The sequence below is a fragment of the Tachyglossus aculeatus genome, chromosome 18, assembly GCF_015852505.1.
Source record: "Tachyglossus aculeatus isolate mTacAcu1 chromosome 18, mTacAcu1.pri, whole genome shotgun sequence".
Lineage (NCBI taxonomy): Eukaryota > Metazoa > Chordata > Mammalia > Monotremata > Tachyglossidae > Tachyglossus > Tachyglossus aculeatus.
In genome coordinates this window covers 32,655,973-32,681,209 of record NC_052083.1, presented here as the reverse complement: position 1 = coordinate 32,681,209, position 25,237 = coordinate 32,655,973, and the positions used below count along the sequence as shown (strand labels likewise).

General features: G+C 44.8%; 1 protein-coding gene across 2 annotated transcripts in view; it reads right to left on the bottom strand.

The window, feature by feature from the left end:
• Positions 1-24,264, bottom strand: part of C2CD2 (C2 calcium dependent domain containing 2) — a 54,391-nt gene extending 30,127 nt beyond the window's left edge. For both annotated transcript variants that reach the window (XM_038760604.1, XM_038760605.1), the window contains exons 1-4: positions 23,612-24,264; positions 14,415-14,513; positions 2,713-2,832; positions 1,296-1,400 (exon numbers count right to left, since the gene is read on the bottom strand). In XM_038760604.1, the coding sequence (XP_038616532.1) occupies positions 1,296-1,400; positions 2,713-2,832; positions 14,415-14,513; positions 23,612-23,884 (597 nt within the window). In that variant the 5' untranslated portion in view covers positions 23,885-24,264. The remainder of the gene's footprint in view (positions 1-1,295; positions 1,401-2,712; positions 2,833-14,414; positions 14,514-23,611) is intronic.
• Positions 24,265-25,237: the final 973 nt, after the last annotated feature.

Sequence of the window (25,237 nt, the reverse complement as noted above, 5' to 3'; positions counted from 1 at the left end):
CTTTGGAAGTTCGGCTTCAGCAACTGAAGCTGTGACCTTGTGAGTGCTGCAGGCTCCCCTCAGGTCAGCTGAGCGAGGAGGCAGGAAAAACAAGGTGAATACACTATTGCCAGGATGTTCAATTAGGTCCTTTGCTTAATCTCTTAAACAACAGAAAGTTATTGATCTCTCTGACAGCATCCTGAATTTTGCTCCTGCCAAGCCGCAGCACAGCTCTTAAGGACGTAAAGGTTTTGAGCACTAAGGAAGTTCAAATGAGTACTGTTGCGGCATTGAGAAGGATGATATTCTGTTTCATTCGATCCAGAACCCAACAGCTTGCTCCTCTTCGCAACAGACAGAGCTGCTAATTTGGGACTCTTACAGTCCCTAATGAAATACTACCCTGGTCTCACATTTTACAACAAACACGAAGAAGCTACAGAATGAGTGTCTTCAGGAAAAGAAGAGATGCCTTTGTCCTTAGGGAAACTGAATGAGGAAAGCAGTTTCTTGATAAATATCCTTGGGATACATATACTCAATCAAGAGGGGATTTTAATAGGCTGAGAGAACTTTCAAATAAAACTAATGTTGATTCAACAAAATAGTGATCTTGAGGACAGGAATCATGTCTACTAATTCTACTGTACTCTTCCAAGCACTTAGTCTAGTGTCTGCACACAGTAAGCTCTCAATAAATACCACTGATTGAAGGCATTATGACCTTATGGAAAGAAAAGATGACTAGGAGTCAATAAATCCGGGTTCCAATCCCAGCTCTGTCACTTACCTGCTTTGTGACTACGTACAAGTCACTTCATCTCTCTGTGCTTCAGTTTTTTCATCTGTAAAATGGGGAAGAGGAAACTTGCTCTCCCTCTCTCAGACTCAGAACTCCATGTGGGACAGAGATTGGGTCCAATTTAATCACCTTGTAGCTGCCCCAGTGCTTACTAAAATGCTTGGCACACAATAAGCACTTAATACTATTATTATTACTCTCATTGTGGGCAGGGAATGTGTCTGTTAGACTGTACCCCCCCAAGTGCTTAGTACAGTGCTCTGCACACAGTAAGGACTCAATAAATATGATTGAATGATTGATGATTGATTGATAACACAAAGGCCGTTCTGCTACGACAAAACTCTCCTAGAGTTAACCCCAAATTTGCTGCAAAGAGTGACTGCAGCCCAGCAGAACAGCTACAAAAGAAAGGAGAAAGATCTTTGCAGTTGTGGTCTGACAGTGCTGTGAAGAGAGATATGCAGAGACTATTGTTTTCAAGTAGAAGAATAAAAACTTACTGACTGACCTTCTGCACTGCTTTAGGCTGGACTTCCACAGTCATTTCCGGGGCATTAATGAAGGACCACTTTATCAGGATGTCTTCCCGTTTTTCTTTCATATTCAGTTCCAACTGTCAGAAAGAGAGTTGATTACTAGGAGATTAGGTGAACCAAAGCCACCATGAGGTTACTGATTTCAATTTCTTCAGGCCTCTCAGTCTTTATTGATATTGGAATGACTGGAAAGACATACCTACAACTACTTCACCATACCCATACAGGTAGAACCTGGTCACCACAATATTCAAGGGATCAAGGAAACACTAAAGCCAAATGTCATGCCAACAGGGATAATGCTCCATGTGGCATCTTTTGTCCAGCCAAGGGAGCAAGACTGTGAAAGAGGCTGTATCAGTTCTGTCAGTGCTCCCTAAGAACTGTAAGCTAGTTGTGGGCAGGGAATGTGTCTGTTACATTGTTCTCTCCCAAGTGCTTAGTACATTGCTCTGCACACAGTAAGTGCTCTATTTTCTACCCTGCTGAAAATGTCCATCTCCCACCCTCCACTATTTTTCTCTGTAACTCCTAGAATGATGCAAGACCAGAAACTGTAGCTCCATTAATGTTTAGCAAATTTAATCTCACAAGAGGTGAGGGTATTAGGAGTTAAAGTCCCTTTGATTACCAGCACCATTACATCTTTCATTACAAGCACACAAGAGAACTGGGAAATACAACATGCTCTTAGCATGAATAATTTATTGAGTCTTTAAAAAAATAATGAAACAAAAACAATGGTGCTAGGACCAACCAGAAATGAGGGTTGCTCAGTACTAATACGTATGATGTATTTAAACTGTTTAAAAGCAGTATTTTCATTGTGGAAAATACCTTACACCCCCCCAGCCTCATCTGAGGCTGAAGACCCCCAATCCTGGGTCAGAAAGGAGACCAGTCTCAGGTTAGTCTGGTCTCTAGTGGCATAGGAAATGCAGAGAAGGTGAGAGGATGAAAAATATAATCTATAATCACTCTGGTTTGGAGCTGCTGTGGGGAGTGGAGTGGGGAGAGAGAGGGAGGGAACAGGTTCTTGGCTCTCCTTGCTACCCAGCAGAGCATGACTCACAGGACAGGGTGGGAGCATTAATAAATCACTCCCCTTCCTAACCCCACCACCATTCCTTCCCACTCCCAAATCCTGAATCACAAAACCAAGCAAAGGACCTTGGTTGGATTTGCCAGCAACCAGATGAAGTGGCAGGAAAGTCCCAAATATCGGGACTTTTATGGGCAGTCTGGGGTCGAAGGTCACACCATTCTCAAGGAAGCCATCATACCCATTTTCTTGGCCCCAAAAATGTGTTCTGCTTTTATGGCTCAGGCTAATCTGTCCCATTGTTCTTCCAGGACCAAGACAGGGAAATGAAAATCAGCCCACTTTACCTGTAAATGAAAAGGCGCTAGCAGCACCCTGAAAGCTTGGTCTCCTGAGAAAGCAGGGGAAGAAGGCAGCACGTTGACAGTAAACTGGATCGAATCACCTACTACATTACAAGACACCACCTTAAGAAAGAAAGCATTTAATAAGCAAATGAAACTCTTCTAGAGGATGACTACTAAATAAACACAACTTAAGGTACATTATTTGCATTTGGGGTGTGGGGGAGAGAAGAGGGAAATCAAATCCATATAAAGTACTACGGACAAGAGTCTAAAATCTTCACTTTGGTGCATTCTATCTAGCATGCGGTTCTACTATACCAGGGAAACGAATGTCAGGGAATTCTCACTGGCTGATTTTGAAGGTACTCTAAAGACCATTTCCGCAAACCCATTTCTTCCCCCGACCTGGAGGCAACACCCCGAGGATCTAGATGCTTTTAATACAGAAAATGCAACTGGTCATCTTATCTCTCCATATGAAAGGGCCCTAACTATACTGACTCCAAGACTATTTTGCTGTAAAGGATAAGAATGCCTGCTGTGTGACCCTGTGCAAGTCACTTAACTTCTATGTGCCTTAATTTCCTCAACTGTAAAATGGGGATTCAATACCTGGTCTTCTTCCTACTTAGACTGTGAGCCCCAAGTAGGTCAGGGACCGTGTCCAACCTGATTACTTCTATCTGCCCCTGCACTTAGAACAGTGCTTGACACATAGTATAAGCATTTGTACACAGATATACATATATATATATAGTGAATTCCACAGTACATATTCATTCAATTGTATTTATATATGGTATAGAAACAAAGATGACTACTAAATCCGAAGTTCGGAGTTTTTATGAAGTTCCTGAATTCCCTTCACACCATGTGGCCAAACCCTAATGAAATGGGATTACAAGGATTATTCTCAGAGGAAAGACAACAAGAAACCATAAACTCTGAACTGATTTGGGCTATGAAGGTTTATTTTTGGTTACCAGAGGACTGAGAAATAGCTAGACTCAGCAAGGCAAGTCCTTATAAAGAACTTCAAGATGGTGAACAACATCTATAAATTTATTGGGGGATGGAGAGAAGAAAGAAAATCAAGATGAACAAATCATCTGGGACAACATTTCCCAGGATTAAAAAATGCCTCAAGTGGGAAATTACTAAAGCCTAAAAACAAATTGTCTAATTTACCCCAGTGCTTCCTTTTGGAAAAACTCCACCCTCGTTCCCTCTATTTCAATCCCATGCCCTTCCCCCCTATAAAAAAAAACAAAACAATTCATTGAAAAAAATAATATAAAACCCAAATGATTACACCCAAGCCCACTTAGTGGAAGGTGATGATACTGGGGCAGAATTCCATCCTATTGAACTTGGAGGGGATGACAGTGTTACGCTGATTAGGCATTAGGAAAAAAACGGGGGGGAGGGCTTGATTTGAGTAATAATAATGATGGTATTTGTTAAGTGCTTACTAAAGTGCCAAGCGCTGTACTAAGTGTGGGGGTAGATACCAGTTAAGCAGGTTGAACACAGTCCCTAGACTGTTTGAAAGAGAGTAACGTTTATCAAAATGGACAACTTTAAACAGTCTATCACGGTCCATCCTCTGGATTGACCAAAGGGTCAAATTTCTCTCCTTAAATAAATGATGTCTCTAGGGAGTTTGCTTACATAATCAAACTCCTTCCCCCAAGGGAAAGGGGCCTTCCAGAATAACCAATCCTGTTTTTAAAGTTCATTATCTTCAGATAGGGCTACTTAGTTTGACAGAACAAGCCTTCACAGCCCAAGTTTTCAAATCTCTCTTGAAATGTTTTTGCGCCGATAATATGACAGCTAGAAAGGCCAGGGGATCAAAAACACCATCCAGGGCTGAGAGAGAATGCATGGCTAGTGCCCTTGGGTTTGCCATGTGTCATGCAGCCACGCTAATAATATTTCCTAAATGTTTTAATGAGATCATGAGCCGTGGGAATGGCAGCACCTTTGATAACTCCCATGCTCCTCTCATGCAATGAGAATGTTTATAAAACCAGTAGGGAGAGTTCAGACCTCCTGCGGCACCACACACTAAGAGCCCACCATCCACAGAAAGAAGACGCTGGAGACGGGAGAGGAGGCCATAGTTCAACACTGGAAAGAACCGTGTGCTGGTTACCAAAAACATCTAACTGTTCAGCCAGGGAGGTCAGCCATCCCCTTATTCAAAACCTTTCTCCACTACGTCGGGAGGCGGTAGAGATTTTGTATCACTCCGTTTTTTAATCTTGGCAAATAAATCGGGAGAGGAATTGCTGCTTTCTCTTGGGCTTTTTTTTTCCTCTCCCAGAATCTGACTTGGTAAAACTCTTCTGGAGCCAAAGAATTTCAGGTTTTTAATAGTACTGTAACTCTTTGTTTCTTCTAAAACTGCTGCTTTCCCAAAGGAAAACGATGTTATCTTGTAAATTCCCAGCGCCCCTTTCATTTTCCTTTTCATTCCTGCATTTTTATGGGTTCTAAGACATGCTTTTTTCAGAAGAATACATTGTTTTCAGAACTTCAGAGCCAGTCAGCCAGTGTTGTCTATAGAACGGGGGTGGGGGGGGGGGGGGGTGAGGCCTGTAATATCAAGGTCACACTCTAAAATGGGGTGATCTCCAGGAAAGGCCAGATGGACGTGAGCAGACAGAATGGAAACCTAGTCTAGGTTGGAGGTGGTGCTACTCTGAGGACAGCCATGACCCTTCACCTCCTCCGGATGCAGCGGGAGCCACCTGCGTAGCTGCGGGTAGTGCCACAGATCATAGGAAGGGCAGGTGGGCTCTACAGCCCAGGGACACTTCTCCATTTTCCTGGCCATTTAGGGCCTTGTTTGGTGAAGGCTCAATGCACCTGTCCTACTGGAACCCCCCTCCCCGGTCCTAAAAATCTCCCCTCATCTTGCCTCCTCCAAGAGAACGAACTGGAACGTACACTGTAAGCTTCTTCTACTGCAGCGTGGCTCAATGGAAAGAGCCCGGGCTTTGGAGTCAGAGGTCAGGGGTTCAAATCCCAGCTCCACCAACTGTCAGCTGGGTGACTCTGGGCAAGTCACTTCACTTCTCTGTGCCTCAGTTACCTCATCTGGAAAATGGGGATTAAGACTGTGAGCCCCCCGTGGGACAACCTGATCACCCTGTAGCCTCCCCAGCGCTTAGAACAGTGCTTTGCACATAGTAAGCGCTTAATAAATGCCATCATTATTATTATTATTATTACTGAGTGAGAAGCAGCGTGGTTTAATGGAAAGAGCTGGGGCCCAGGAGTCAGAGGACCTGGGTTCTAATTCTGGCCCCGCCACTTGCTTGTTGTGTGACCTTGGCAAGTCACTTGAACTTCTCGGTGCCTCAGTTCCCTTATCTGCACAATGGGGATTCAATACCCATTCTCCCTCCTACTAAGACTCTGATCCCCATGTAGAACCTGATTTTCTTGTCTGTAACCCAGTGCTTAGTACTGTGCTTGGCAGAGTAAGCACTTAAATACCACAATTATAATTATTTCTGTACTCCCCCGAGCAATTCTGTAGAGTGTTCTGCACACATTAAGCACTCAATCAATACTGCTGATTGACTGACTGATGAACAAAGCACTCTGCTAGTCTCAGAAAGCCAAGGGATGGACAGGAAGAGGTGTTGATAGTAAAAGTGGCTTTAATCTTAGGTCACCGGAGGGGAGAGGGGGTAGGAGTACCAGACGGCTCTAGGCTCTGAAAGGCAAATATTTTAGGCAATTTTCCTAATTTCTGCATCCAGAGCATTTGTGTCTTCTATGGTCCAAGGCCTCTCGTAACCTGATGAATACTATGAGCCTCCCCTCCTGCTGCCTAGCTACTAGTTCTTTTCCCAGAACCCTCTAGGGAGCTGAAAATAATTTAATTCTATTCTTCTCCCTGGGGAACAAGAAACAAGCTTTAAAAATAAACCTAAATGGTATATTTTACTGAATATTTTGCACTTTAATTTAGTTATACTCTCCCCAGAGGACTACCCAAAAGTAAAAACTCTTCAAAACACACTTACATTTTTGAATAAAAAATGTTACTTTCCCCCATCTTTTTTCACTCCAAAAGAGGTCAGATTAGTTTTTAATGGATGGCATTGCTTCTCTAGAAACTCACCTTGAAATCCTCCCTTTTTGATCGACCATGCTGCTTTGTGCCTCTTAAAACATCTCACAGAATACACGGTTACAGGTAAAAAAAAGTTCTGACTAATAAAACCTCACTCCAATTATTAAAGTCCAGGTTTCCCCTTGGGTACACACATTATTATTGCAGGGCTAATGAAAAAGAAAAAAAAAACTTGGAATTTTATTGGCTGGGCTGTCTATGATGCAACTTCAAAACAGAAAAACATCACATCCTTCTGGCCTATTTGTCAATCTCCTTGGGAAAACACCCTCTCAAGAGGTCAGGTTTGCCTGGCACTGTTCAGTACAAGAGTATAAATGCACCAGGGACACCCTGTGATATTTTATATACAGGTGCTTTCATTTGTACACTCACTTTTTCAACTATTTCATCTTGATTCATTTGTATTTCATCTTGTTATACCCTTCTTCTTTCTTCTGCTTCCTCTATTTGTATATATTTATCTACAAATGCACCGGGGACACCCTGGGATATTTTATATACAGGTGCTTTCATTTGTACGCTCACTTTTTCAACTATTTCATCTTGATTCATTTGTATTTCATATTGTTATACCCTTCTTCTTTCTTCTGCTTCCTCTATTTGTATATATTTCTCTGTCTGCCCATTTTATTTGAATATAAACTTCTGGAAGTCAGGAAGCACGTGTCTTGTTTCTGTTGTCCTCCCCCAAGTGTTTAGTACAATGTTCTAGACTCAATAGTAACAATAATAATAATAATAATTAAGTGCTTACTATGTGTCAAGCACTGTTCTAATTACAGGGGTAGATACAAGATCATCAGTTTGGACTCCGTGTCTCCCATCTGGCTCACAGTCCAAGTAAGAGGGAGAACAGATCCTGAATCCCCATTTTATAATAATAATAATAATAATGGCATTTATTAAGCACTTACTATTTGCAAAGCACTGTTCTAAGCACTGGGGAAGTTACAAGGTGATCAGGTTGTCCCACGGGGGGGCTCACAGTCTTAATCCCCATTTTACAGATGAGGTAACTGAGGCACAGAGAAGTTAAGTGACTTGCCCGAAGTCACACAGCTGGCAATTGGCAGAGCGGGATTTGAACCCATGACCTCTGACTCCAGAGCCCATGCTCTTTCCAATCAATCAATCAATCGTATTTATTGAGCGCTTACTGTGTGCAGAGCGATTGGGAAGTACAAGTCGGCAACATATAGGGACAGTCCCTACTCAACAGTGGGCTCACAGTCTAAAACGGGGAGACAGAGAACAAAACCAAACATACTAACAAAATAAAATAAATAGAATAGATATGTACAAGTAAAATAGAGTAATAAATATGTACAAACATATATACATATATACAGGTGCTGTGGGGAAGGGAAGGAGGTAAGATGAGCCACTGAGCCATACTGCTTCTCTAGATGAGGGAACTGAGGCACAGTTAAGTGACTAGTCCAAGGCCACACAGCCAGTAAGTGGCGTGACCAGGATTAGAACCCTGGTCCTCCCAGGCTCATGCTCTTTCTACTAGACCACACTGCTTTCCTCCTAATTCAATATTTTTCATGTTGATGATAGTTGTCTCTGGCCAACACCAGGTAACCCTTGCACTTTCCACGCATGTTGTATCTGGGAGCCCCGAGATAGCCTAATAACCCAGAGTTTCAGAACAAAACGCATAGCAACATATACACCTGGGAAACAAGTCCCCTTTTCATAATTGAAAAGGCAAATACTGTCACGCCGATGAAGTTCACTTTGCCCTGGTGAAGCAACGAGCCTACAATGAGCTTCCAGTCTTGCAGCTTACAGACTAGATTTACTAGTCTAGTTGCAGCAGTCAGTGTTGTTCCGGGCTCATCGAGTGTTTCACTGCAGTTGGAAAATGGTTCCTCAAATAAAACCACCTCTTATTCCCAGGTTTATCCCACAGATCCTTTACACTGCAAATACAACTCAGTTGAATTGTCCTCTCCCAAGCACTTAGTATGGTGCTGTGCACCCAGTAAGCACTCAATAAGTACGATGCGTGGGGTAAAAGCACTCAAATACCACTGATGCAATGTTTCTCGCACTGGGGATTCTTTGAGAAAATAAAGAACGCCCAGAGCCACTGTCCAAGTAAAACGTTCCATCTGTTGGGTTTTGAGTTTTCCAATAAGTACATTTTGACCCTGCCATGCTTAGGCCTTAAATGGTCAGCTTCAGCCAAGTTATAAATTCCAGGGAGCGTGGTCTGGTAATGGAGCTAGTATTTGCTACCAGAAATACTCTATCTCCTTTAAGTATGCGCAGAAAGGCTTTTTGTTTCTGGAACAAATGTTCGGGTCCCATTTTCTCCCAGGAAGTAGTGGGGAGACAGTAGGAAGAAACCTGCTGCTTTGATACAGCCTCAAACATCGGTGGGAGTGAAATAAAGAGAATGCAGGATTGGCTGGAGAGAAAAAGACAGAAATGTAGAATGTATCTTCCCTTTAACCAGGAAGCAGATTTGCCAATCTGTATAAAGGAAGGGGAGCAGTGAGGCTTAGTAGAAAGAGCACAGGACTACATGTACTGAGTCCTGTGTTCGAATCCCAACCGCACTGCGTATGGCCTGCCTGCTGGGTGACTTTGGACAAATCACTTAACTTCTCTGTAACCCAGGTTCCTCATTAAAACGGGGATAAAATACCTGCTCTCCCACCTAATTTGATTGTAAGCTCCGTGTAGGATAGGGACTGTCTCATCTGATTGCATTTTATCTTCCCCATTGCTTACTATGGTGCTTGGCACCTAGCAAACTCTTAAATACCCCAATTATTATTATTATTCTATCACCACCACTGGACAGTTGAGTCCTTATTCTAGAGGTGAATCCAACTTTGGGAAAATTTCGTTTCCCATTTTCTGGGTAAAAAACGGTATTCTTTGAGATAAATAAAAACATCCCAAGAATCAGAGAGCAGTATTAGAACTCAATTAAGCGTTGGTTTTCAAAGACAAGATCTCAGACTTCAATCACCGCCATCCCTCGCCAACTCATCTGGAATCTACTCACTAGCAATGGAATGAAGAGGAAATCACACTTCCCATTTCAAAAGCGTCAAAAGCTAATGCCTAGAGGTAAAGCCACAAGAAGCAGCCTGGCCTAGTGGATAGAGACCGGGCCTGGGAGCAAGAAGGATCTGTATTCTAATCCTGGCTCTTAAACTTGTCTGCTGTGAGACCCTGGACAAGTCACAACTTTTCTGTGCCTGTTACATCATCTGTAAAATGGGGATTAAAACTCTTGAGTCCCAAGTGGGACATGGGCTGTGTTCAACCTGATTAACTGGTATCTACCCAGTGCTTAGTACAGTGCATGGCACATATTAGGTGCTTAATAAATACCACTTAACAAAACAAACATAAAGACCTAGTTTAAAGAAATAACTGAGTTGACAAAAAAAAACAACACCAAGAGTTTGCATATGTGTGTAAGGAGAGGTGATGCAAATCATAAAAATATGGTGTAATATGGTGTAAGTGACTGATGGTTTAGGTACCCAGGTACCCAGGTAGTCATTGGCATAAAAATCATAAAAATATGGTGTAATATGGTGTAAGTGACTGATGGTTTAGGTACCCAGCTAGTCATTGGCATAAAAACAAACCTTTAGCCAATTAAAAGATGCTCTTTGGTACCACAACAAAATGGAAAGAAAGAAGGAACCACAATTCATAATGTATCACATCATTAAATATGAAAATAAGGTGAAGGGCTGCATTTAAGCCCCATTAGCTGTTTAAAGATTAAAATGAAAGAGGAAAATCTTGACTCCACCAGATGTTTGGAAAGGACTCATCAGAGGGAGCTGTGCTGCTGATGAGCACATCACAGCTATTACTTTGCACTTCTTTTGCATGCATCACAGAGTATTCAGGAATCAAGCCACACAACATGCCTGAGACAAGTAAAGCAGCCTCAATCTCGCCTGAGTGCTCGATCAACAGATGGGATGGAATCAAACCATGTTTAGGGATACTTTCGAAACAGAATACAAGAAATCCTAGCTGTCTGTCCCCCTCACCCATAACGAGCTTACAGTCTAGAGGGAAGGAACATGTTTGCTGATTCTGTGGTACTGTACTCTCTCAAGTGCTTAGCCCAGTGCTCTGCACATAGTAAGCGCTCAATAAACACTATTGATTGATTGTATGATAGAGAGTAGGCCAAACAACTCCTGGTTCCTTGGCTCAGAATCATAACAATTCTTATATGTTTCTACCACTGTCATCATCATCAGCAGTGTTTATTGAGCATTTACCGGGGGCAGAGCACAGTACTGTTTACTCAATTGTATTTATTGAGCGCTGTGTGCAGAGCATTCATTCATTTATTCAATCGTATTTATTGAGCTCTTACACCGTACTAAGCCCTTGGGAAAGTACAATAAAAGAATAATAATGATAATAATGGTATTTGTTGAGCGCTTACTATGTGCCAAGCATTCATTCATTCAATTGTATTTACTGAGCGCTTACTGTGTGCACAGCACTGTACTAAGCGCAAGCACTGTTCTAAACTTTGGGGTAGATACAAGGTAATCACGTTGTCCCACATGGGGCTCACAGTCTTAATCCCCCTTTTACAGATGAGGTAACTGAGGCACAGTGAAGTTGAGTGAATTGCCCAAGGTCATTCAGCAGACAAGTGGAGGAGCTGGGATGAGAACCCATGACCTCTGACTCCCAAGCCTGTGCTCTTTCCATTAAAGCCACGCTGCTTCTCAACAAACAGACACATGCCCTGCCCACAACGAGATTACAGTCTAGGGGCTGTAAGCACTGTAAGAGTGTACAAAGCACTTGAGAGAATACATTCCAACAGAGTTAGTAGACATGAGCTCATAGTCCACTGGATGAAAAAAGAAAAGAAATTGTGGACATCACCCCAAAATGCTATTAGCCAGTATCTACTCCTGACATCTTCAGTGAGTGAGAAATAGAGTGACTGAGGTGGTGTAAATTAACCAAGGAAGGCTTCCTGCAGGTGGTGGGATTTGGGGAGGGTTTTGAAGATGGGGAGAGCTGTAGTCTGGGGGACTTTTTTGGAGGAGAGAGGGCGTTCGAGGACAGAGGCGGGAAAGTGCCTCTACTGCATGTGATCTGCAGAAGATGATCTGGGGATATATTAGGGGCTTCTTCTGACCTCAGGTAGTGAGCTCTAAATGAGGCAAAGACTACACAGATAACCTGATCTACCCCAGTGTTTAGCACAAAGTAAGCCCTTAATAAACACCTACAGTAAAGAGAGTGGTAGGTGGGGCTGTCAAGTTTATTTAAATAATCATGCTATTTATAAAGCACAGACCTCATGCCAGCACTCAAGCAGATATAATATAATCAGATTGAGATAGAAAAGCAGTGTGGTCCAGTGGATAGAGCACAGACCTGGGAGTTGGAAGGACTTGGCTTTTAATTCGGGCTCGTTCCTCAGTTACCTTATCGATACAATGGGGATTAAGACTACTGTGAGCCCCATGTGAGACATGGACTATGTCCAACTTGATTATCTTATATCTAGCTTAGTTCTTATATCTAGCCTGGCAGACAGTAAGCACTTAAACACGTAACTGAGTGGACTAGGAGGGAGAACAGATATCTTATCCCCATTTTACAGATGGGGAAATTAAGGCACAGAGAGGGGAAGTGACTTGGCAAAGGTCACAAGGCAGGAAAGTGGCCAACCTGGGATAGGAACCCTGTGGTCTTTCCACCGAGCCAGGATCTGACACTACCTCCTGACTCTGGGGGTAATTTTAGCCTTGGGCCTTCAGACCGTCACATGGGCATACACCTTGCTCTACCTACCAAACTGGACATTTTCCCCAAACTTGTGCCCCAATCCTGTTGGCCAGACGCTGAATGTGGAGGGGAGGAAAGGAGAGGTGGCAGTGGGAACCTGTGACCTCCTCCTTTGCCCCTCTCCCCACTCAGAACCAGAGAGAGGGGATCCTTTCTCCAATAAACCATGGCACGGGAGCCATATGCCTCTCTCAATGAAGCCCCAGATCTGTTAGCATCAGGTACTTCCCCCATTACAATTCTTAAAGAGTTCCCAGGTTCATGAGCAATTCTCAAGGCATCCTACCAGCAAGGGGACAAGTCAGCCATGGGAGAAAAGTAATTCATCCCGGTGGTCTCCCTTGACCTCAACTGGCCCCTTTTACCTGCACCAAGTGTGGGGCAGAATTCACTATTACTTCGCCTGGCTATGGTTGGGGGTAATGAGAGAGACTTTTGCAGCCCCAAATCCCAGGCCCAGCCCAAGCCAAACCCTTGGAAAGTGGACCTGGGTGAGACCCAAAAGCCAGCCAAACCCAGGTGGCCATCCTCTCCCCCTTGTCCCCTTCTCCATCCCCCCGTCTTACCTCCTTCCCTTCCCCACAGCACCTGTATATATGTATATATGTTTGTACATATTTATTACTCTATTTATTTATTTTACTTGTACATATCTATTCTATTTATTTTATTTTGTTAATATGTTTGGTTTTGTTCTCTGTCTCCCCCTTCTAGACTGTGAGCCCACTGTTGGGTAGGGACTGTCTCTATATGTTGCCAACTTGTACTTCCCAAGCGCTTAGTACAGTGCTCTACACACAGTAAGCGCTCAATACGATTGATTGATTGACTGACTGATTTCCTGGATGGGTGGCGGGGAGAGGAGGAGAAGAGGAGGCTGCAGTGCGGCACAATGTGAGTGTGTCCCCACCAGATTCTTAATCCCCGGGAGTAGAGCCTGGCACAGACTGGGTTTTCCCTGTCTGGCTCATTCGACCCAACCTGCTCAGCCGGAGCCAAGTCAGGCCTACCATTCCAGATTCCAAGTCCAACCTTGGTGCAGAAATACCATGGGAGAAAGGAAGTGTACCCACACGCACGGTGCACTAATCGGGAATGGTGTTCCCCAGGGGCTGCTGGGAATTAAATGGGGGGAGGAAGCAGGAAAACAGGGGATAGGCTACAGGGTCACTAGGGCCTAGCCCACCCTAGCCCAGGCCTAGCCAGATTTGGAGAGTCCCGGCCCACCTCTGAGTCGTGGGAAGTAACGTGGCCTCGTGGAAAAAGCATAAGCCTGGGAATCAGAGGACCTGGGTTCTAATCCTGACTCCACTATTGGCCTACTTGGGCAAGTCACTTAACTTCTCCATGCCTGTTTCCTTAACTGTAAAATGGGGATCCGATGCCTGACACACAGCATTCAACAGATACCACAATCATCACCGGTTCACAAAACGCACACCTCTTTCAATGCTCTGATTACTTGGTATCAATCTAAAGCAGCAAAAACATTACAAAGACCGAGATCAGCTCAATCTGAGGATCAACTGTTGGCAACAGTGAAGTATCCTCTATAATGACTGCAGAAATGAACGAAATCCAGAACGTTGTGAAGACCAGAAATCCTTTCAGCATTCTACCCACAGGCTTTCCCTATCTTTACAATCTGCATACCCCAGAGTCTATCCATCATCTTTAAATCAAATTCACCCATAGGTCCACTGCCCAGATGGCAGCTCCAGGCTCCACTCACCTTCTCCTGGGCAGACTTGACAACGCTCACAACTTGTTGGACTGCCAGTTCTAAAGGTGGCTGAAGCTGGTCCTCTTCAAACTTGAGCAACAGCGGGCCCTGAGACAAGGCAGAGGAGAGAAGGAGGAATTAAGGGGATTCATTTTCATTCTTTCATTCTCTCTCTCTCTCTCTCACACACACACACACACACACACACACACTCTATAAGTTCCCTGAGGCCAGTGATCCCATCTATCAACTCTATTATATTTTATACTCCCAAGCACTTAGAAGAGTGCTGTGCACAAAGTAAGCACTTGATAAGTACCACTGACTGACATCCTGAATGTTAAGTTTATCCAAAGTCATATTATTAAAAAGCTACGATCAGCCACAGGTTCTGTTCCTTGGGTTTGCAATGCATTTAGACAGACACAAAAACAACCAAAGGGAAGATGGGAAGCACATAAACAAGAGGAAAGTGTCCACGGCTAAAGAACAAGGAGTTATCCACTTGTGATCCAAAATGTAATCACAAGAGCACCTTGAATCCTAAAAAAAACCCACAAAAAACCTCCTTTGGGGGAACAGAGTATAAAACTAAATCATAGGAAATGGCTGCATAAATGTCAAAAAAAGACCTAAAACTGTTATGAACAATTCTAATTATAAGCCATTAACAGTTAAAAAGGCCAAATGGCCAACTCAAAAGCTAAGAGGTTCAAACTGTTTTTATTTGTATATTTTAGCCTTACGCTGCTTCAGGGATTTTCCTGTCTCTTGCCCCCCCCACCCAAAAAACAGTCCACAAGGGACTGAAATGTATTTCTTCAGCGGTGAATCATGTTTTCTGAGAAAACTGTAATTGAGATGGCAGTACTGTGCAATGGGGTTGGCTGCTCAACTGATCTCTCTGGGTTGAGTTTTGTTTTGCTGAAGCACACAAGCAAAGGAATGTCATTAGCTTTGTGATGCAGCTGACATTGTTTTGTAAACTGGGAAGCTTGACTGGGAGAACAGAAACAGAGCACTGTGCCAGGCAGAGAATGTATTAAAAGGAAAGATTAGCTCTGATGTCTACTGGGTGTGTGAGACAATGTTTTCCTCTGTATTAGTCTCCCCCCCCCCAAAAAAAGCCCACAATATTATTGCAACATGGAGAACATATACATTGCAAATGTTTTTAAATATTTTAATATTTTTGCCACTGAAATCCTGTGTCTTTTTAATGGTTTTTGTTAAGCACTTGCAATGTGCCAGGCATTGTACCTGTTGATATCAGAGTCAAGCTGGATTCACTTAATGAAATTAATAATAATGTCTTCTCACTTTCCTCTACTGTTTTTACTTCACATACAGAGGCTAGCATGTTAAAGGAATAACGTGCACTATTAAGTCCACACATCGATGGTGTTCTTGAGGGATGAAGTAGCCCCATAACCTGGGTTTTTTTTACCGTCTGTGATGTGGAGTTTTGTTCTTTTTTACGGTTTCTGTTAAGGGCTTACTCTGTACCAAGCACTGGGATAGATACAAGACAATCTTGTTGGACAGTCTCTGTCCATTATGGGACTCAATGTCTAGGAAGGAGGGAGTAGGGTTTAGTCCCCATTTTATAGAGGAGGCTACTGAAGTACAGAAAAATTATACACATTGACCACCGCAGCTGTAGTCCAGGATCCGATCAAGAAATTTAAAATTTTCAGGAAGGAATCCAGAGAGGTCATTATACTCAACTTTGGTTCTGAAATGTTGGGTTTTTTTGTTCCATTTAAAATACTTATTTTCAGAATAAATATAAGGCAAAGGACATGGCTATAAATAAAATACCTCTGATTTTATGCAGTGCTTTTCCTCGCAAAGAACATACCATGGTTCACATATTTTCCTTCATTTGCCCAGATTACAACCTGAAGGAATCTGGGAAATGAGTGTAGAGGCCAGAGAGGTTGTGTTTTCTCCAGAATCACACGTACCCTGATTCAGAAGCAGTGTGGCCTAGTGAAAAGGCCAGGAGACCTGAACCTTAACCCCACCTACACCATTTGCCTACTGTGTGACCTTGGGCAAGTCACTTTGTTGAACTTCAATTTCCTTATTTGAAAAATGGGGATTAAACTGTGAGTCTCATGTGAGACAGGGCCTAATCTGATTGTTTCTACCCTGGTGTTCAGCACAGTATTTAGCACATAGTAAGTGCATAACAAATACCACAATTATTATTATTATTACCAGTTCTCTAAAGCCTGAAGAGACAAGATTGAAGCATACAGGCTATGATAAAAGACAAAAGCAACCCATTTAGGACAGTTTGGTTAAAGAGGCGTGTTTTGTCATCACCACCTTTTCAATGCATGTGTGGGATTTGAGTCAATGACCAGTGGCGTTCAGGACACGCCCAAGATCTGCAGTAGGTCAGAGTTTAGGTGTTGGCCCTTGTTGCAATTGCTGCTCTTATCAAATACCATTTTTTAGATTTTTCAAATATTCCCTAACCTTCCTACCCCCCAGATCTGTCATCAAAATTCCCACGGGAAGGATGTATATCACCTGTATATATGTATATATGTTTGTACATATTTATTACTCTATTTATTTATTTATTGATCTTACTTGTACCTATCTATTCTATTTATTTTATTTTGTTAGTATGTTTGGTTTTGTTCTCTGTCTGCCCCTTCTAGACTGTGAGCCCGCTGTTGGGTAGGGACTGTCTCTATGTGTTGCCGACTCGTACTTCCCAAGCGTTTAGTACAGTGCTCTGCACACAGTAAACGCTCAATAAATACGATTGATTGATTGATAGATGCCGTAGTGCTTTTATAAGTCTTGGATAATCCGAGGACCAAACACCCCCAGTTCACTAACCCCAACCCAAGATGGCTGCATACGAAGTAGGGTTACAGCAGGAACAGATCATTTGGATCTAAATGAGTCGAGATAAAATCCAGGTTAAAGTCTTTCCAGGCACAGAAAAAAGTGCTAGTTTGTAGCTGACAAACATAAAACAGTTCCTGACTGATCACTCAGTTTCCAGCAGTTTCCTTCACAGGTCTAGAACAATGCTAGCCAGTTAGAGTAGTTGCTAAGACAGCATCCTGACCGGCTTTGGGGTCAACAATAATTTCCTCTCCCTCCCACTACTTCATCCTCTCTCTGTATAAAAAAGGGTCTCGGCTGCCACATCCAAAGGTTCTGACTGGCTCGGAGAGCTTCCAGGAGGAAGATGGTTGGGAATGGAGAGGTGTACTTTGGCGTGCATTCTCCTCTCCCCCTTTCCTCCCAACCCCTAGCCTAGTTGGGTTCCTGCAGTACTGACTCCTGACAGAGAAGGTTGTGGTTAAAATGGCCTTGAGGAAGGTGGCAAAGGAAGGCGGCAACCCTCTCCTCTCGGTCATGGCTGCCACAGCCAGAAGAGTTTGATTTCTGAGCCTGGCAGGCTCTATAAACGTTCTACTTTCAGTCACGGGATGCAGTGTGGCTTTGTGGAGAGAACACGAGACAAGGAGTCAGAGGACCTGGTTTCTAAACGCGGCTCTGCCACTTCGCAGCTGTGTGACCATGGGCAAGTCACGTAATTCTCTGTGCCTCAGTTTCCTCATCTGTAAAACAGGGATAAAATCCTACTCCCTCCTAAATGAGTCTGTGAACCCTATGTGGGATCGGGACTATGCCCAAACTGATTATCCAGAATCTACCCCAGCTCCTAGTACTGTGCTTGGCACATAGAAGCACTAAGTACAATAATAATAATAATAGTAGTAGTAATACTAGTAAAGGCCATGTCGGTCATGATAGCTTTATCAGCAACAATGAAGCAGAGCAACAACCATGAGTCCTTGAGAGCAATGCACTCACACCTACAAAATGCTTTTTTTTTTTACCAATTCTTTCTTATTGAATGTTTTAAAGTGCCACTGAGATACATCTCTAACCTAGTCATATTCTTTTCAAGAAATACAATTTGAATTGTTACAATGTCTTCCTTTGAGAAATTCAAAGAGCATATCAAAATACTCATCTCACAAATCTTTAAGAACAGGGTCCCTCCTGCTCCCCTCATGATTTGAGGAAAAGAAGTCTAGATCTCCATTTGGAAAAGCAGGGGGTTTTATTTATATACTTTTGCCTGTCACTGGCAATTGGAAATATTTCCAAATACTTTCCTCCATTTCCCACTTCACTTTCAAGAGACGCAGACCCTAAGTAATACACACAGGAAGTCATCATCTTGTAGGTCCTGCCACCTCAAACCCGTTCATGGACATCAGTTGCGTTCTACATAGAAATGTTAGATCAGTGGACTCCACACCCATTTAAAATTAGGAAATGTTTTCCTATTTATTCTGTCACCTGATTCTCATTCTGTCATTCTTCAGATAATAACAATAATAATGGCATTTATTAAGCCTACCATTCCTCTCCCCCTCGTCCCCCTCTCCATCCCCCCATCTTACCTCCTTCCCTTCCCCACAGCACCTGTATATATGTATATATGGTTGTACATATTTATTACTCTATTTATTTATTTATTTATTTTACTTGTACATTTCTATCCTATTTATTTTATTTTGTTGGTATGTTTGGTTCTGTTCTCTGTCTCCCCCTTTTAGACTGTGAGCCCACTGTTGGGTAGGGACTGTCTCTATGTGTTGCCAATTTGTACTTCCCAAGCGCTTAGTACAGTGCTCTGCACATAGTAAGCGCTCAATAAATACGATTGATTGATTGATTGATTAAGCGCTTACCATGCAAAGCACTGCTCTAAGTGCTGGGGAGGTTACAAGTCCCACAGGGGGCTCACAGTCTTAATCCCCATTTTACAGATGAGGTAACTGAGGCACAGAGAAGTGAAGTGACTTGCCCGAAGTCACACAGCTGAGAAGTGGCAGAGCCGGGATTTGAACCCTTGATCTCTGACTCCAAAGCCCGTGTTCTTTCCACTGAGCCACGCTGCTTCAGATGCGGTGCTTTATGAAATATTCAAAACCCCAGCACTGGTGACCCCTAGGGCCAGTGAACAATGAAAACGTTTATAAAAACTGCATGTACATTCCAAGGCTCGCATTATTTCCAAAATGTATATAGTAGTAGGCCATGTAGCTAATGGGATGATGTCAGTGTCAACAAACCACTCCCAGGAACTAGCCCCTTTATCCCCAACCCCCAGCATTGCTGGGGAGGGTGCTGATGGTGACACTCACCCCTCCCGACCTTCAGCCTCGGCGGTGACTAAACCACCGTCCTTCAAGTGCGACAGTGTAGAACAGCGCTGCGCTTGTTGCACCTGTGCCGCTCCTCACCGACCCTGGAGCTGGGGCTGATGTGGAGAATCAGTAATATATTTTCAAAATAAATACCCTATTCTCAAAATCAGCATCCTTTTTCTCAAAGATGATGGGAAAATTCTCATTCTTTTTTGAAAAATCACATTAAGGGACTTAGAAGATGCGATCCCATATTAAAAACGATCAGTAGTATTTACCGAGCACCTACTGTGTGCAGTACACTATGTTAAGCACTGGGTATCCCGAAATGACAACTAAACGTCAAGAGAATGTGGGTGAAGCGTAAGTGCATAAGCAGTGCCATCGCCGCGCTGAACCAATGATCTAACCAGTCCTGTCCTTTGCTTCCCACGGTGTTTCTGAAGTTACTGAAATGTGTAACATAAACATGTGAAATACTACAAAATTGAGAAAAGATGTCTGAATAGCTGAACAAGCAACCCTATCCTACTGTAGGAGAAAGTTGGTTTGGCTACTGGAAATAAACTAACAGACTTTCAAGGGAGGGAAACATTTTTGGCAGTTATGTTAAACAGTGGCAGGACAAATTACATAATGTAAAAGGCTTTCTTGGTGAAGTTCAACTCCCAGGAATTGGAAGATGCCGTTAAATTAAATTTAACATGCCCAAAGAAAATAAATGCGAGCTCATGAACCGGCATTTTAGGAAACCTCATTCAAAGCCCACGCATCCTGAAGAAATCCGCTGAGGCAAGAATGGATAGGCAGTGGATTCGGCAACTGGCTTTGGCCCTCTTCACCTTTGACCTCATTCACCTCTTTGTGTTGGATTTCCCCTTCCTCCTCAAGCTCTTCCTTTCTCTCCATTGTCATTTTTTTTCCCTTCTCCCACATTTTCTTTCACTCCTCTGGGCGTGCAGCCTCTGCCCCCCCCCCCCCCCCGCTTCTCCCCCACTCCAAATAATTGTAGTTATTTGTTAAGCGCTTACAATGTACCAAGCATTGTACCAAGCGCTGGGGTGGATACAAGCAAATCGGTTGGCCACAGTCCCTGTCCCTCTTGAGGCTCACAGTCTTAATTCTCATGTTACAGATGGGGTAACTGAGGCCTAGAGAAGTGACCGGACTAGCCCAAGGCCACACAGCAGACGAGCGGTGGTGCTGGGATTAGAACTCATGATCCTCTGACTCCTAGACTGTTTTCTATCCACCTCGCCATGCTGCAAACCCCATCCCGGGATGCACTTAAGTTTAAGACTGTGAGCCCCACGCGGGACAACCTGATTACTTGTATCAAAACACAGCTCTTAGAACACTGTTTGGCACACAGTAAGCGCTGAACAACTACCATAATTATTATTTCAAATTATCATTACGAAGAAGGCCGCACCGGCGCACCTTAAGTGCTCTCCGGCAGACAATAAAATCAAATAGCAATAAATAAATACAAAAATCGCGACAAAAGGAGTCAGAATCTCATCGGCTCCACCACCTCTCTGCTGTGTAACTTTGAAGCAGCATGGCTCAGTGGAAAGAGCACGGGCTTGGGAGTCAGAGGTCATGGGTTCGAATTCCGGCTCCACCACTTGTCTGCTGGGTGACTTTGGTTAAGTCACTTCACTTCTCTGTGCCTCAATTCCCTCATCTGTAAAATGGGGATTAAGACTGTGAGCCCCCTGTGGGTCAACCTGATCACTTTGTAACCTCCCCAGGGCTTAGAACAGTACTTTGCACATAGTAAGCGCTTATTAAATGCCATCATTATTATTACTATTATTCTAACTACCTTATATCTACCCCAACACCTGGAAAAGTGCTTGGCACATAGTAAACACTTAATTCCTTTTATCTTCCTTGTATCTACGCCCGTGGCTTGGAACAGTGCTTGGCACATAGTAAGCGCTTAACCCCTTCTATCCCCCTTGTATCTACGCCGGTGGCTTGGAACAGTGCTTAGCACATAGTAAGCGCTTAATAAATTCCATTATTATTATTCTTCTATCTACCTTGTATTTACCCCAGCGCTTGGAACAGTGCTTGGCACATGGTAAACGCTTAATCCCTTCTATCTCCCTTGTATCTACTCCGGCGCTTGGAACAGTGCTTGGCACAAAGTAAGTGCTGAACCCCTTCTATCTCCCTTGTGTCTACCCCGGCGCTTGGAACAGTGCTTGGCACACAGTAAGCGCTTAATAAATTCCATTATTATTATTATTAGCAGTATTATTCTATCTATTTTGTATCTACCCCAGTGCTTGGAACAGTACTTGGCACATGGTAAGCGCTTAACCCCTTCTATCTCCCTTGTATCTACCCCGGTGTTTGGAACAGTGCTTGGCACATAGTAAGCGCTTAGTAAATTCCATTATTATTGTTATTCTATCTACCCTGTATCTACCCCAGCGCTTGGAACAGTGCTTGGCACATAGTAAGCGCTTAGTAAATTCCATTCTTCTTCTTCTTATTATTCTATCAACCCTGTATCTACACCGGCGCTTGGAACAGTGCTTGGCACATAGTAAGCACTTAACCCTTCTACTTCCCTTGCATCTACCCCGGCGCTTGGAACAGTGCTTGGCACATAGTAAGCGCTTAGTAAATTCCATTATTATTATTATTCTATCTACCCTGTATCTACCTCGGCGCTTGGAACAGTGCTTGGCACATAGTAGGCGCTTAACCCCTTCTACTTCCCTTGCATCTACCCCGGCGCTTGGAACAGTTCTTGGCACATAGTAAGTGCTTAATAAATTCCATTATTATTATTATTCTATCAACCTTGTATCTACCCCGGCGCTTGGAACAGCGCTTGGCACATAGTAAGCGTTTAACCCCTTCTACCTCCCTTGCATCTACCCCGGCGCTTGGAACAGTGCTTGGCACATAGTAAGCGCTTAACCCCTTCTATCTCCCTTTGTATCTACCCCGATGCTTAGAAGAGTCCTTGGCACATAGTAAGCGCTTAATAAATTCCATTATTATTATTATTATTCTATCTACCCTGTATCTACCCCGGCGCTTGGAACAGTGCTTGGCACATAGTAGGCGCTTATCCCTTCTATCTCCCTTGTATCTACCCCGGTGCTTGGAACAGTCCTTGGCACATAGTAAACGCTTAATAAATTCCATTATTATCATTATTCTATCTACCCTGTATCTACCCCGGCGCTTGGAACAGTGCTTGGCACATAGTAAGCGCTTATCCCTTCTATCTCCCTTGTATCTACCCCGATGCTTGGAACAGTCCTTGGCACATAGTAAGCGCTTAATAAATTCCATTATTATCATTATTCTATCTACCCTGTATCTACCCCGGCGCTTGGAACAGCGCTTGGGACATAGTAAGCGCTTAACCCCTTCTATCTCCCTTGTATCTACCCCGATGCTTGGAACAATCCTTGGCACATAGTAAGCGCTTAATAAATTCCATTATTATTATTATTCTATCTACCCTGTATCTACCCCGGCGCTTGGAACAGTGCTTGGCACAAAGTCAGCGCTTAACCCCTTGTATCTACCCCGGCGCTTGGAACAGTGCTTGGCACATAGTAAGCACTTAACCCCTTCTATCTCCCTTGTATCTACCCCGGCGCTTGGCACATAATAAGCGCTTAACCCCTTCTATCTCCCTTGCATCTACCCCGGCGCTTGGAACAGTGCTTGGCACACAGTAAGCGCTTAACCCCTTGTATCTACCCCGGTGCTTGGCCCACAGTAAGCGCTTAACCCCTTCTATCTCCCTTATATCTACCCCGGCGCCTGGACCAGTGCCTGGCACCTAGTAAGCGCTTCATAAATATCATTATTATTATTATGATTCTATCCACCCCAGCGTTTGGAACAGTGCTCGGCACCTAGTAAGCGCTTAACAAACACCATCACGATTCAGAACAAATGCCGCAAGACTGACTGTCGTTATTAATCGAGGCCACGGTGGGCCTTTTCCGTCCGGGGTGAGGGGCTCACCCCTCGGCGCTGGGCCTCGGCGTTGAGGGCATCGATCCAGGCGGCTCGCCACTGGCCGGTCCAGCTGTCGAGGGCCACCACCCAGCTGAGGATTGAGTCCGTTTCGCTTCTTTGCCCCTCTGCAGGGGCTCCTTCCCTCCTCCTGCCCCGGGGCATTGCCAGGGCCCGGGCATATTGCACCAGGTAGATGCCCACGGTGACCAGGGCGGCCAGGAACACTGTCACCAGGGCCGGCCACTGGGCCTCACCGAGCCAGGAGCCCAGGCTCGCCATGGTGGCACATGCTCGGCCGGGCGAAGGCCCAATCCACCTGGCACCGACCTGGGCTGCAGGGAGGAGGAGGAGAGGAATAAGAATGAGTGTTAAGAAGCTCCAAAGAGGCGGTGGGTCGGCTCTGCTGGGGAAGGAAGTCAGCTCGGGAAGGGGGAGATGGACTGGGAGAAGGAGGAGGAGGAGGAGGGAAAGCTTGCAATCCGGTGGGCAGGTCGGAAGAGGGAGGGGGTGGAAACCTAGTTGGTCCTCGCCCACCGTGGAGGTGGAGGAGGAGAGGAATAATAATGAGTGTTAAGAAGCTCCAAAGAGGCGGTGGGTCGGCTCTGCTGGGGAAGGAAGTCAGCTCCGGAGGGGGGAGATGGACTGGGAGGAGGAGGAGGAGGAGGAGGAGGAGGAGGGAAAGCTTGCAATCCGGTGGGCAGGTCGGAAGAGGGAGGAGGTGGAAACCCAAGAGGTCCTCGCCCACCGTGGAGGCGGAGGAGAGGAATAATAATGAGTGTTAAGAAGCTCCAAAGAGGCGGTGGGTCGGCTCTGCTGGGGAAGGAAGTCAGCTCCGGAGGGGGGAGATGGACTGGGAGAAGGAGGAGGAGGAGGAGGGAAAGCTTGCAATCCGGTGGGCAGGTCGGAAGAGGGAGGAGGTGGAAACCCAAGAGGTCCTCGCCCACCGTGGAGGCGGAGGAGAGGAATAATAATGAGTGTTAAGAAGCTCCAAAGAGGCGGTGGGTCGGCTCTGCTGGGGAAGGAAGTCAGCTCGGGAGGGGGGAGATGCACTGGGAGGATGGGGAGGAGGAGGGAAAGCTTGCAATCCGGTGGGCAGGTCGGAAGAGGGAGGGGGTGGAAACCCAAGAGGTCCTCGCCCACCGTGGAGGTGGAGGAGGAGGAGAGGAATAATAATGAGCGTTAAGAAGCTCCAAAGAGGCGGTGGGTCGGCTCTGCTGGGGAAGGAAGTCAGCTCCGGAGGGGGGAGATGGACTGGGAGAAGGAGGAGGAGGAGGAGGGAAAGCTTGCAATCCAGTGGGCAGGTCGGAAGAGGGAGGGGGTGGAAACCCAAGAGGTCCTCGCCCACCGTGGGGGAGGAGGCAAACAGGGAGGGTGGGAGGAGAGGGAGGAGGAGGAGGAGGAGGAGCCCAGTTGCACGCAACAACAGGGCTGCGGCCTCCTCCTTCTCCTCCTCCTGCTGGCGGGGAGGCCTGCAGAGCGCCCCCTGCAGGCCGCGGGGAGCACAGGCCGGGCTCGCCCACTCAATCCATCAATTATCAATCGTATTTATTGAGCGCTTACTGTGTGCAGAGCACCGTACTAAGCGCTTGGGAAGTCCAAGACGGCAACATATAGAGACGGTCCCTACCCACA